The sequence below is a fragment of the Quercus lobata genome, chromosome 5 (assembly GCF_001633185.2).
Source record: "Quercus lobata isolate SW786 chromosome 5, ValleyOak3.0 Primary Assembly, whole genome shotgun sequence".
NCBI lineage: Eukaryota > Viridiplantae > Streptophyta > Magnoliopsida > Fagales > Fagaceae > Quercus > Quercus lobata.
Genome location: NC_044908.1, coordinates 55,039,413 through 55,053,924, shown reverse-complemented (window position 1 = coordinate 55,053,924; position 14,512 = coordinate 55,039,413). Strand labels below are relative to the sequence as shown.

The 14,512-nt window shown below is 36.5% G+C and overlaps 1 protein-coding gene across 1 annotated transcript; it reads right to left on the bottom strand.

Moving 5' to 3' along the window:
* Positions 1–6,048: 6,048 nt before the first annotated feature.
* LOC115992844 (auxin response factor 6) lies at positions 6,049–13,998 on the bottom strand. The gene is made up of 15 exons (XM_031117079.1): positions 12,949–13,998; positions 12,759–12,803; positions 12,087–12,199; positions 11,194–11,292; positions 11,054–11,110; positions 10,815–10,970; positions 10,633–10,717; positions 10,227–10,317; positions 9,598–9,762; positions 9,393–9,515; positions 8,831–8,906; positions 8,538–8,685; positions 7,193–8,409; positions 6,864–7,054; positions 6,049–6,549 (listed from the first exon to the last, which is right to left on the bottom strand). Exons 1-15 carry the CDS (start codon positions 12,974–12,976, stop codon positions 6,351–6,353), a joined length of 2,793 nt encoding a protein of 930 aa, XP_030972939.1. The 5' UTR covers positions 12,977–13,998; the 3' UTR covers positions 6,049–6,350.
* Between the last annotated feature and the right edge of the window lie 514 nt (positions 13,999–14,512).

The following is a 14,512-nucleotide window of genomic DNA, read 5'->3' as shown; positions in this document are numbered from 1 at the left end:
CCGCGGTTAATCAAATCACTAGAATTAATGCCGTCAGTTGATGAAATTTCATTCTAAAACCTGGTTTTCAAGTTTGGTTATGTAAATTTCAAACCAATATACATTCCAGCTTGTTGGAAATTGATATTGACGAGAACATATCGTGGGGAAAAGCATGGAGTTTAGGGCATTCCTTAATGCAGCTGAAATACAAGAGCCAAAAACTTTGGGGGATTATGTCACATACAAATTGTAAATATTAAAAAGCATAAATGGACACAGATACATCCACTGTCACCAACATGGCCTAAGCTGGCTGTCCACATTAGGCTGCCATGGCCTAGGCAGCGTGCACGCGGGCATGCCATGGTCTTGGCTGTATGTCCACGTAGGGCTGCCACGAGCATGCTGCAATTCCCAAAGAAGAAAATATACCATGTATCGGGTGCTTGTATCCCCCCTCTCACATGGGGTGGACCTCTACCATGCATCGAGTTGTAGGGTCCGCCCCCCATGTAAGGGAGAATACATGCACCCAATGCATGTAATACCACCTTGACACCGACATGAGCATGACACGAGGTACTAGTACCATGACATGACAATTTTCGAAAAAATTAGGATAGTACCCCAGGGTGACAACAATTGATTAATTAATATAAATATTTAGGTTTTTTTTTTAATTTTAAAAATAAATGATAACTATTATAATCATTTGGAAATGAAAATATTTTTTAAAATAAAAAATACTTTCTTCCTCCCCCACACATTGAAAACAGACTCACAAGTCAGAAATTTTGGGGTGATACAGATCCAAAAAATTGTTATCACTTATCAGTACCCGGAGGTGATGCTTCTTATAAGAGCAAGACATACTAACTTGACAACCTGAAAGCCCATTGGAGAGACACAGAGATAAAACATTAAAACCTTTGTATCCATTTCTATGTAATGAGGGTTCCATAAGAAAAACGGAGAGACAGGCTCCCATTATTTTCACGCGCCCACTGATGGGCTGCCCAGTTTTGGCCAACCTGAGCCCACTTAACACAAACAATTCAAGAGAGTAAGAAAATTATCCTTTGTTTTTTAGTCATAGCCAGACTATAAATTTGTGGGATTTTTTTTTTTCATTCACATCCTACAATTCGGTAAAGATAATATTTTATTGGTTGCAGCAACTACAAATGAACCAATGGTGATTTTACTAGATTGAGATCCGGTGTGATAAGTTGCACCATCTAATTAACCATGACTATGTAAGAGAGAAGTTAAAAAGTAAAGTGTAAAAGTAAAATGGTTAAAATTAAAGGTAAATTTTTTTTTTTTTTTATTCAAAGGCTGATATTAAAAGAAAAGTGACTTTTGCAACTTTTAATTTCAACTATTAATTTTCTATTATATCGTGTAATAGTTACTGGGGTAACTTTGCCGAGCCTTTTGTTATTGCATGTAGCAGCATCATCACTTGCACACACTATCATCCAATTTTGAATGAATTATTGCTTTCATATTTGAATGTTGGTGTCACTGTCACCCCCAAGAGGTTGGCGCCAGTTCAATTGTTTATGCATGGAAATTCTTTTATTTTTGCATCTAACTACATTAATGATGGGCATGAGCTGTTGCCTATTATTGATTAGTTGCTGCTATTTTTGGTTGTTGTTGTTCATAAATGTTGGATATCTTTACTGTAGCAAAAAACGTGTTCAATTTGTGTTGCGTGTAATTTTATTTTGACGATTCAATAGTTATAATGAAGAGAGAGAAATTGAAACATTGTACGTTTATGTTGAAAACACTACAAAATGTCAATTGAGTTACAAGTCCCTTGATACTGATGTTATATAATATAAATTTGGAACATTATTTTTATTTTTATTTTTATTTTTTGGCCAAATTTTGTAAGACAATCTTTACTTTTTTCAAAATTATGATTTGAGACAAATATAGTTGTGAATTGATGATATGAAATAATTGTAAGTCAGTCTTAGCTTTACATTCCAAGTGTAGTTATGTTATTGGTGGAAAAGTGATGGTAGATCTATGTAAGGATACCCCTCCACTAATCACAACTCACCACAAGTTGTGGCACCAACATTATTCCTTGTTCCTGTAATCATTGTGATTTTATCAGCCGATCAATAAAATATCCATTCACACTCAAAGTTAAACAGGTACATGTCCTAGCTCCTAGGGGGTACTTGGCTTTAGTGTCTAGCTTTCTAGCTAGCTTTTGTTTATAGTGTTTTGATGTTTCTAGTGTCCGTGTATGATGTTTTTGGGTGTATTACTTGGTTTTAACTTACGTGTCGTCTGTTGTGTGTGTGATGTGATTTTGAATGAAATCTTCCTTTTCAGCAAAAATATTAAAAAACAGGTCGACTCTAAACAAAATAAAATTGCTAAAATCACTATCATTTTTCTTTTTCTTTCTTTTAAAAGAACTAATAAGCTAATTAGCATGAGAATAAATATAATTAATGTCAATTCAATAACATAATGAATAAATGTCTGAGGTTCGAGGAATATCTCAATGGTTCCAAGTTTCCAGAGCGTTTTTTCTAGTGCTGAACACTAGTGTTCAAACCCCACTAGTCCCCTCCCCTATTTACCTAGCAATAAATAAATAAATATTTGAAATTTTTTTATCAGTGGCACGAGTTTAAATGCTTGAATATATCTTCACTCTAAAAAAATAAAAATAAAAAGAAGCAAGGCATTAATGTTTTTATAATTGGTGATTAGATTTAGGGTAGACATGTGTCTTATACTCTTATGAACTACTACATTTTTTTTTTTTTTTTTTTTAATGTCATAGTGGTCAGGACTACCTCAAAAATTGTACTAGCGAAGCAATATCACTCAGATAAGCTGGATAGTCAGTCTTTGTAGATTACAGTACACAGGCTGACCCCATTTGATTGCAGCAGTGTCTGAATTTGAGCTGGACCAAGAACTTGGATGACTAACAGGGTTTAGAGTGTTTGGTCACTATCATTTTAGGTACTGTGGATATGTTAGCGTAGGACCCCTGAAGAAAATTCCAACCTTACGAATAGGTACAAACCTAATAATGTACGAGTATCATGATTCTTCTCACCACCTTCTAACTCTTTGTAGGTTCGCTTGGAATTTAAGCAAACCCCAAATTGTAGGTTTAATAGGCCCTAATAAGCTAACATGCCACATTGCCATGCACATGAAACACTCAAGATTTCACCATACGAAGTACTATATTGGCTTAAGTTAAAAGTAAGAGAATAGGAAGACACAATGGCATATATAAAATGAGTGAACTACACTTTTAAAAAAACTAGTCAAATTATAATTGAAACTCCTCAAGATCACTTATTTTAGTTACGACTTACGACACGTTTATTTAATCGAATCCATATAATCAGTATCACAAGCTTGAATGTTTTGTAACTTTTGTTGCAGCAACTGTATTCTTTGAGTTCAAAGTTTGTGCCAGGAAATTGCAATTCTAGGAAATTCGAATTGTTTTTCCAGCGATGACTTGGAGGTTCATCAAAACTTCAAATCTAAAATGCTATGCTGGAGATTTTCATTGCTTCTCTTGAGTAAAAGTTAACTTAATGCGTACTACACAAATAATATAGTGAGCAGGGTTTAAGAAGTGTTAGCATCCAACCCATGTTTAGCTCTGAGTTTTTGCTCTCACTTAGAAAACCATGGAAAAAAATTATCTATCCTGTTTTACATGTAAAATGTCTGTAAACAGGCAGATATTTGCTGATGATACACATGTTGCACTTTCAAAGTATACATGTTAGGCTAGATATATTATCATAATATAACCTTTACGCACATCTATGCACATATTATATATTGTTTTTGATAATTTTATACACATCCAACCTATTTCCCATTTTTCTATTCATCACATAGAATCAGTATCCAATGTAGTAAATATTTTCTATTCTTCACATAGTATTAGTATCCCATGTAGCATATATTTATTTAGCCAGCGAGCATGTGCACAGCACTAGACTTGGAATTGCCATTATATTTGGCACCCTAACTTGAAACCGGTTTCATATTTGACACCCCAATGTCACATAATCAACACGCCCAAGGCATGCCTTAAACTCCACCACTTTACTAGATAGGAGAGACTCAAATCAATTTTTTATTTTTGGGACTAGGGAGTGGGGAGGGGGGAGGAGAGTTTCTTTTTTTTAACAACTCAATAATAACATCGAAGAGTGAGAATTTAAACCCAAAATACTAGGAAGTGCCAACCAGTTAAAAGCTTCAAGGCTCTTTGCAAGAAATTGGGATTTTTTTTTTTTTTTTTAATTCGATAGTTACAATGGAGAATATACAAATTTAAACCTAGAATGTCTTACTTGAAAATACTAGGAAGTGTCAACTAATTAAGTTTTAAGACTCTTCACAAGAAATTAGAATTCACCGTGTAGTTTAAGATTCACGAAAAAAAAAACCCTTGCAAGCGAAATTAGAATTCATCTTGTGGTTTAGGATTCACACGAAGAAGAAACCACACACGGTGAGTGAATCGCATCTCCCACAAGCTAAACAAGAAAAATATCAGTCCTTTTTGGTCATGTTGTGCGTGAGAGCTTTGGGGTCAATAAAAAATTTAAAGGTGAGGAGGAGGAGGTACAAATACATATAAGCTCTAGAAATCGTCCCCACCACAAATATAAAGGTGGGGTTGGGTTGTTGAAATGCCAGCCTTACCTTTTATTGGGGTACTATTATTATTGGGTAGTGCCCTACCTTGTCACCATTCCATCCATCAAAAAGTTCCATCTATTACTCATAGCCCCACAACATGGCATCAGAAAAATACACAAACCAACCTCCAATTTCACCTTTACACAGTGGCCACCTAGTCCCACACCCAGAATGAGATATATCTCCCTTACCACAAATTGATTCAAGTTTTATCCTCACCCACAATCGAAAAATGGAAAATAGAACAAGGATGGGACACCGTAAGGTGTCCGTTAACAACCTTTGGCAGCATTTGATAACATTAATTTACTTTTTACAACTTTTTATTCTTTTTGATAATTTTTAATAGTTTTTTTGTTAATCTTTTTTAGTAACATTTTTAATAACTTTTTGTCCTTTTCATTAACACAACTCATTAAGGGAAATCTTAACAAGCACTTCCCTACTTCCCTATAAGGTATAGGGGCAAGGACAACACTTGAGGCACGTGTCAGAGTTTGCCGACATCACTGGCCCCTATCTATTAAGGACATATTTTGGGCATCACATGATCATTCAGGTGAATATAATTCAACTTTACCCCACCATGAAAAACAAGTCATGCCCAAAACTATCTAGATTTAACATTTCTCCTCTTTTTTTTTTTCCTTTTTTACTTTGGGGTGTACCATACAAATCATTATCACATTTGATCATATACAATGTCATAGAATCATGTTCTTAATAGGACATACATGGAAAACCCGTCATGTGAACTTAAAATATTCCCATATGCTTTTCCAATAATTTTCAGCATTTCCATCTTATGCAATACAAGTGTTTTTCAATTCCAATGAGTAAGTTCTCTAGATCAATCACTTTCAAAGTATGAAGTGCATGAATAAATATCTTGACTAAGCGACCACCATCCATATTATCAATGGAATTCAAACCTTTCAAATAATTTTAGTACTGCAATTAAAAGTTACACAATGGATACATAGAAAATTAAGCAAACTTAACAATGCACATAAACAACCATGCACACAAAGTGTGCACATGAAAAAAAGTAGGATCAAGCACAATTGATGGATACATTGGGCAAGGCATATTTAATAAGATGATGAATTTAAAGCCAAGATGGGATTCTTCAATTTGTTTTTCAAAACTCAAAACCCTACAACACACAGGCTGTTTCAATAATAACAGAAAGTTTATCGCCTTTGGTCAAAAAAAAAAAAAATAATAATAATAACAGAAAGCATAATAGAGTTGGTTTCAACCCCTGGCTGATATAGATAACCATCACATAAAATTGAAGCCTTATGATTCTATCTCCACATGCAGAAAGTTATTGTCAAAACATAAGAAAATGTGAAGTTAAACTCAAGAAGATGAATAACACCTTATGAACAAGTGCAACATCTTGTATCAAATAGACTGCAATACTACAGAAACAAATATCTATCTTGACAAACATTAATCTCCTAATATATATATATGTATAGTATGTATTCCAAAAGCATAGAACAACATAGAGTGTATCATTTAATTACACTATTAGCTTATAAGAAGCTAGAACTAAGCACCAATTCTTGACCTCACAAGGCAGGAAGAGATGCTAATACTACAGAAGCATAGAATGGTTCTTAACTGGTTAAATAGTTTTAGTACTCAAGAGACCCCACAGACGTTATTCCAGAGCTCAAATTTCTTGAGTCCTGCCGGCCTGCGTAGTCGTCACAGCTGTTACTGGACAGCCTCTGAATCGGAACAGAATTCAGAAGCTCTAGACCTCGCTTGCCCATTTGCTGCACTTCTTGTGGTGAAAGTATTTTGATACACCACACACTGTTTACAAACTCCCTGGTGTAAAAAAAAAAAAAGCATTATCTTATCAATCTTGGCCAATTAAGAGCAGAAATCAAGATAGAATGTAAAAATCAGAGAAGACATTTGTATTGAGAATATAGACCTCCATGACCACCATTTACAGATGGCCCTAATGATTCAATTCAAGTCTTATGCTTTGAGATGCAAATCAATACTTAAAAAGCCATAAATTTATGATCCAAAAGACAATTTTTTTAAAAATAATAATAATAATAATCCTGAACCAATCAAAGTTTTATTTATAAAGAAAAGAGGCAAAAAAAAAAAAAATAATGATGGAAACTCACGGCCAGGGGTCATCACCGAGGAGAAGAACATCATTCTCCCGGTCTACAAATACAAGCTGCCAGCCTGATCTCAGGGGGTCCTCCAACTCGCCTTCAAGGCCAAACATTTGAGCCAACTCACCGCGCAACTCATGGTAGCTACTAAATTTGGTGATATCCAGTGACCTACCAAAGGACCCTGACTTGTGAACCTGTTAATATTTACAATAGTCAAAATCAGAAACAAAAAAGAATGCCGAAGATCATTATAAAAAGTTAAATATACTAGGAATATGATTAAGAAAAACAATCTATTGCACACACAACATAAGCCCAAAAAGGCAGCCCACCTTAACAAAGGTTCGGGTTGGTGGATTTACTTGGCCCACGTTTTCTGGAGACTGCAGGAAACCAGATTCATCAATGCAACTGGAAGGTGTTATTGCTGGATTAAGTGAGAAATCTGAGCCTGCAGTACTCATATAATTAGAAGACGGGAAGGGTACGGTTGTGGAGTTGCTATCGCTGCCAACTCCCTTAAGACCTGACATCCCATTCTGCATTAGAAGGGTTGATGGCTCTATATTAACTCCAAATAGAAGATGGCTGTGAGGGTCAGTGCTCCCTTGGTCTATTGAGCACTCCCTCCCAGGAAAGGGTGGTAGAGAAATAGAGTTTGAAGAGATGTTAGCCTGAGGCATTCCCAACTTCTCCGCCTGGGGCAGAACACAATGAGAAGCTCCAGAGGAGAAAAGAGGTTCAACTGCAGCTCGCTTAGATGGCCAGGTAGTAGAAGATATCAAGGAGCTAGTTCTGGGCAGGTTGAGAAGGTGGGATGATTCATCCTGGGGAAATGAACCCAGCAGACTGTGTAGAGGAGAAACAATAGGACTGGTAACAGGATTCCCATTAGAATCAGAAAAACTCTGCTGTTGGCAAAGAGAAGGAATTGCTTGCAAGGATGGTGATTGGGATTGAGAGGATGAAGCAAACTGAGACATTGTAGAGACAGCACTTGAAATCTGTTGATGGTCAACCAGTTGCTGCTGCTGCTGCTGCTGCTGCTGCTGTTGCTGCTGCTGCTGCTGTTGCTGTTGCTGTTGCTGTTGCTGTTGCTGCTGCTGCTGATGGTGATGGTGATTATTGAACGAGTGCTGATGCTGCAAATGTTGCTGAAGAAGTTGTGATTGAGCTTGAGCCTGAGAGTGAGATTGATGCTGGTTTTCCTGAACACTTTGTAGAAAAGCCTGTTGAGATTGAGAGTGCTGCACCATCTGGGGCTGCATCAAAGCGGCAGACCTACTTTGGAGATTCTGTGGTTGCTGGAATTGCAGAAGGGATGTAGGTGGTGCTTTGGAAGGATCCACAGCTCTCATTTCCTGCAGGGCAGCAGCAGCCATAGCTTGATACATATCAGTTGGCAAACCAAGCATGGAAGCATCAAGCCTTGGTTGCATCCATGGAGAGACCCCAATTCCCTGAAAGTTCAAAGATTGGATTCCACGATCTCCATTATCTCGGAGCCACATGAGAGGAGAATTAACTCCCAGATCTTCATCCTTAATACCTTAAAGCAAAAACATCAACAAAGAGAGTTGAAACTTTAGTCTCGATGGTTTAAGAGAAGGGGAGTATGAGATGCGTTGTAGAATGTCAAAATATAATACATAGCCCTAGGTAGGAGAAGAAGAGTACCATGGAAAGATGGAAGTCCTGGTGGCCAAGGTCGCTTAAGCCTGAGAGGAAATGGAGATGGATACATTGGGAATGTTGTCAATGGTTCAATCTCCCATAGTGACACTCTTGGCTGCCTATCCCCTGCTGTGGATTCATCCCAGCCAACCTGCAACCATCATAACGACATTCACAATTTGATCTATTCATAATAGGATGGAGAATTAACCTGAAAGAAAATTAGCCTAGACAAGTAATATTCTATCAAGTTGCCAATTCATAAAAAATAATATCACCATTTGTTCTCAACAAACCTTGACAGAGCGCCAATGTGAATTTGGCCACTTAACAGGATCCAAGTCGCTTATGCCAGTTATTGTACCCATGTAGCTGAATAACATACAATGATCAGTCCATATTTCACATTTAAAAGTTAAATGTATTGGGAAAAAATTCCTTTGCTACAAAGATAACAAATAAAAAGACAGCAATTTATCAACCACAAGGGCATTACATAGGAGCTCAATCAAGTGTAACACACTTCATGCCTATTCAATCCAACCACAATTTACCCAAAGAGCTTTGTTTGTATATTGAAATACCAAATGATTAAAATATCTCATTGATCCCTACATTGTCACGGATTTCATGTTCAAAACATTGACCTGGATTTAAATATTCATTTAACATTCTCGCCATTAAAATGTTGACAGTCTTTAATATATCACAGACTTTGTATAATTTTACTCCATAATATTCTATTTCATAGATTATCTGGGCCTGCTCACATGCTTCAGAGTGATCTATTAAAATATTAATTTAGGAAAACAGAAAGGCACAGACAAAGTGACTAACAAGAACTGGTTTGACACCTACCGACGGACACTTGATTCTTCTGTTTCAAATAGCATCCTAAAGCGCATCCCAACAGATACACGAGTATGATAGACTGCTTTAACATACTTGGCCAGTGGTATGACAAATTCCGATGGGCTAGCCCTGAAAGAAGATTGATGAGAATTTAGAGGAAGCTGGTCATTTGAAAAAATATATAATTTATACTACCATTGAAGAATTGTACCTTGGGTTATAGAATATGGTAAAACGGCTGTTGGTTGCAGCTGCATGAGCTGCAGCAGCAAGAAGACCCAAGTGCATGCTATCACTAGATAAAACTGATGACGGCATCACAGTTTGTGGTCGATTGGCACGTCGGATACCGAGGAGTAATTGATTCTTTTCATTCCTGATGAACAAGACGACATATCAGTCTGACCCAAAAAACACTATGTGTAATATTTATCCATGCTCATATAACTTTAAAGAAACAAGTTAAATGAAGAGTCAGATTTGTTGTAGTCTCCATGCCTCGCACACAGTATATGATGCACGTACAGAGGATTTTTCTCAGCAAGTACATCAAGAGAAGTTTTAGCTCAAAAAGGGCCTGATAGCCAGACCCAAACATATTTTATATTGTGCTTTTCTCTAAACCTACTAAAATATATTTATCGACTTTCCAAGACAATGAATAGGTTACATAGCTCAGATCACCCAGATAAGTTTTCTAGGCCACAGGAATATCAATGGACAAATACAACAAGCAGTGGAAGAGATGCAGGAGAATGAGAAAGAAAAATTATTCTATGTCCTGATCCAGGTACAAAATAGGTGAAAATGTCAATATCAGGGGATTAGCAAACTGCCTACCAGATAAAAAGCACTGAATCGCCAGCAACGAGTCTTTTAGCACTCACAAATACACTCCAGCCAGTTGTAAGAAGGTGCCTTTTGGGCTGGCCTGCATGAAAACAAAAAGGTAACAATCTTTAAGAGAGCATTTAGTGTATTTTGTAATGCACCCCAACCTCTGAACTCTGTGGAAAGTACAACACTACCTTCAATTATACATGATAAAAACCCTCACACAGAGTGCAACTAGCTAGAAATATACCAACAAAACTGTAGACAGTTGGCTTACACTAAATAAAAGGATTCAAACTCACATCTCACCATCTACCACAATTCTTTTCTCTAAGATTTTGAAAAGAAATTTAAAAAATAAAAGGCTACAAAAAGCAGCATTTTTCATAATGGTTGACTTAAAAACACTCACCACGAAATATATGTCTAAATTTCCATTCATTATCATGCAGATCCCTTGCAATTAACTCTTGAGCAGGAGGCTGCTGGGAGAAGTCCTGCAGGTTGGAAGTATGATGTTAGAAACAACACGAGATTGTGAACCACAGGAGAATCAAAAATTGATGACCGTATCTTCAGTTAAAAAAAATTTACCAGTGGAGGAAACACTTTTTCGGCTGCTCGGCGAGGAACAGAGAAACCTCCATGAGTGCTTGTGTCACTGGCTGTCAAAGTTTTACAAAAATAATTTGTTGGCTGTTTGCTGGGGGTGCCCAGCTCTGCTGGGAGGTAGGCATCCTTCTGCTCTTGCTGCAGTTTAAGGTCATTATCAAAATGTGAACCAATCAATAAGGTCAACAAACCAAAATGCGAATAAATACACAGTAGTGTACCGGGTTCAGAGGTTGCAAGGTCATCTGAGCATATACTTCATCTGTCTCAACATCTGCCTGAAGTTAACAAATTTGGATCCATCACGCACTGGCCTAAAATAACTCAGAAACCAGAACAAAAAAAGCTAGAAAACCCTTACATGCATGGTCACGTTGTGAAGTTGACAGATAAGTTGCGGAGGTAAACTTGGGTAGTTAGGAATATGGGCATCAACTTCCCTGTTGGTTGATGCAGCAACCTAAGTTGAACCATTAAGATATGCTTTAGATATCAAGGTTGGTATATAATTATTATATCTCATTTCAATGTATATGAACCATTCAACTCCTAATGATGAATCTGGCTTTAACAAAAAAACAAAAAATCAAAGCATGATTATCTTCAACTATTAACATTCAAAAATTCTGAACTATCGACAGGCACCAATCAATCTACATGGTTATAAGTTACAAATTATTATTTACTAATAGAAAAAGAATACTAGACAGGTTGATATTGATTTTATCTCCAGAAAAAGAGAAATCAGACTAGCTGAAGCTAATGGAACTTGCATAATAATTGATAGATACACACGCACACGCACATACGTGCACACAAAGGGAAAGATACATCTAAGCACAAAGAGTAATCAAACAGGCCAAGTGCATGCTTATATTTTCATGATCAAAATTTGCAACTCCAAACAAGGAACACAAGAAAGGGGAAGGAGAAGAAACAAAAACTTCTCGATCTAAAGATATATATAGTTCCAATGCACTTGCAGTACTGCCTAGGTCATCATCAGTCATTATATATGTTAATTCAAAGGAGAGGGGAAAAGTTAATACCAAAAATAGAAACAAAAAGCAAAAGGAAAATTTATGCAGAAGGATCAAACAGCAGAATTTTTACTTGTCTAGAAAAAGTAGAACAATATTCATGATTCAATCTTTAAGTAGTAAACAGAAGTTGACAAATTGGGTGCCCATTTCACAGTATCAGCTCCAGAATCCAATATTACAGTCATTTACAACTCAACTCAAATATTCTAACCTGTTCACTATGACCCTGGGGGAAGTAAACAACACGGCTTCCAACAGCCGGTAGTGAAACCAGAGGACCCGCACAGGCATGCCAAAGTTCAGAGTTTAGAACTCTCTGCTCACCTGCAAAATTTGTTTCTGTGAGACACAGTTCCATGAAGAATACATGTAAAATTTGTTTCTGTGAGACAGAGTTAAATGAAGAATACATGTAACTATATATAAAATTTGGATATTACTTGAGAATTCCATCAGTATGGCTTCATGGCCATCCCATCATGGTAAATGTCAAATTCAGGAACCAAATTAAGATACTAAGTGATGGCTACAACATAAAAAACCAAACCCCAAAGGACAAGAAACAGACAGAAATTCAGCAAGATGCAGCCAAATAAATATTTTGGACCTGGTTGCTCAGAATATGGAGGAGAGAGAAGAAGCTATAGCAGTAAAAATTAAAAGTTTCAGGTGGTGTCCAAGAAGCAGAAACAAAAGGAGGAAAAAAACATAAACATTAAATTATAGCTCTCTTGGATTTTCAGCATTTTTATTTTCCATCCCTATCATGATATTTCTCAGAAATCACAGTGAGTAGCCATTGACATGTTCCCCCAAAAAATTGATGAGAGAGAGACTCAGAATAAAAGAAATTACCAAATCTGCAAGAAATTAATTGCCATACCTTCCTGGGATTGAGGACTAAAACCTGCTGAAGAGAGCCTCATTCCTGCAGATATTCCAAAAGTAGTTCAAATCTAGTACTTCTTTAGCTCAAAACTAATTATATCCAAAAACCCACTCTTAATCAGAACTACTAAGCACCAAAGTACCCCTAAAAAACACCAAAATCACTGAATAATCACTTTCTTTACCTCCTTCTCTTTCACTGCACAATACCATGTCTTTTTACCTTTCCCTCTCTCCCTCTCCTTTTAACAACCAAAGCCTTTCAAACTTATAGACTAAGAAACTTCATGCAAAGACACCAAAAACCCAAACCCAAAAACCCACTTCGGAATCTTCAACCGAAACCGGTTCCACTACAAAGTACAGTCGATTTGAGCCTCATCCGCACCTTACAATCCTCACCCACAACCCCCAAAGATTCAAACTTTGAACCCACAACTTCATGGTACAAAACAAAAAAAAAAAAAAACTTCACCAAATTATAGACCTCAACATTACAGCTCCAAATCCCAACTCACAAAAAAAAGAAGAAAGCCTTTGGCTTTTTTTTGCTTTGCTTGCAGCTCCACAGTTAGGCTAGTTCCAAGACCTGAATTTTTTAGCCCCAAACTCACAAAACCAAGAAAACCCAGAAACCAAAAACACTTAAATATGCCACCAAGAGACCAGATCTCAGCTTCAATGCACCAAAGCTGGCTTCACTACAAAGCACAGATCCCAATTCAAAACCAACCCAGAAGAGAGCTAAAACACAAACAGCCAACAAAAGCAAAAAAAAAAATTTCTCCCAGATAATAAATTACTGATCACTGTTCAAAAACATGGGTAGGCTTTCTTCAAAAAGACCATATATCTTTATATATTTGCATGGACTGGATTTGGGGTTGGTTGTGTTTGTTCTTTCTTTCTACTAATGGAAATAGAGCCTTGGTTGAAACTAAAAGAGTGTAATGGGTTTTGTGGTGATGGTAGTGGCAGTGGCTGTACTAAGTAGTCCTCTCTCTCACTTTCTATTACTACTACTAGTACTACTACTGCGTTGTTTGGTACCTCTGCTATCACTATTCACTATTGCTTTACCGGTTTCTCTCTCTCTCTCTGGTTTTTTTTCTCTCTCTGCTACAATCAATCAAAACACAACCGCCATTATTTCTAGCTGTCTTTTTTATACCAAGGAAAAAGCAAGGCAAAGACTCATTGAGAAAGACAGAGAGAGAGAGAGTGTGTGTCAGATTTTTTTATATATAGACACAGGAAGGTTTTGCATTTTTTGCTTTTCTTTTGTTAATGACTTTTCGTTCTCGTTTCAGAGTTTTCAGGCCATTTAGGAAAAAGTTTTACAGAAAAGCCTCGGTTCTCTACAATTTTACTAAAGTTACCCCTCCATTTCAACCCCAAGTTTTTATTTTATGCTATGCTTTGCTTTTATTTTCTTTTCTTTTCTTTAGTTTTATAATTTTTTTTTTTTGGTTAAAATAAAATTTTGATTTATCATAGAGAGCTGCATTTATTTCTTTTCTTTTTTTTGTTAAAGAAAAATGAGGGTTAACTAAGTTACGTTAGTTCTCAGGCAGGATGCTCAAGTTAAAATTAACAGGTCAATCATTCATTATAGATGTCCACTAACGAAAGACTGCTAACAACAAAATTCAAACCTAAATAAGTTCGATGAAGTGCCTGAACCTTAACAATTGTACCATTCCCATTGGCTAGAGCTGCATTTATTTCTTTTTCTTGCTTTTTATATTC

What these genes read in the sequence shown, in the direction of transcription:
- LOC115992844 (XM_031117079.1), bottom strand. Translation starts at nt 12,976, where the DNA reads ATGGTATTGTGCAGTGAAAGAGAAGGAG. An exon ending in AAAAAGTGTTTCCTCCACTG is followed by an intron (nt 10,718 to 10,814) that starts GTAAATTTTTTT and finishes TCCAACCTGCAG; the next exon opens with GACTTCTCCCAGCAGCCTCC. An exon ending in CACATTGGCGCTCTGTCAAG is followed by an intron (nt 8,686 to 8,830) that starts GTTTGTTGAGAA and finishes TGATGGTTGCAG; the next exon opens with GTTGGCTGGGATGAATCCAC.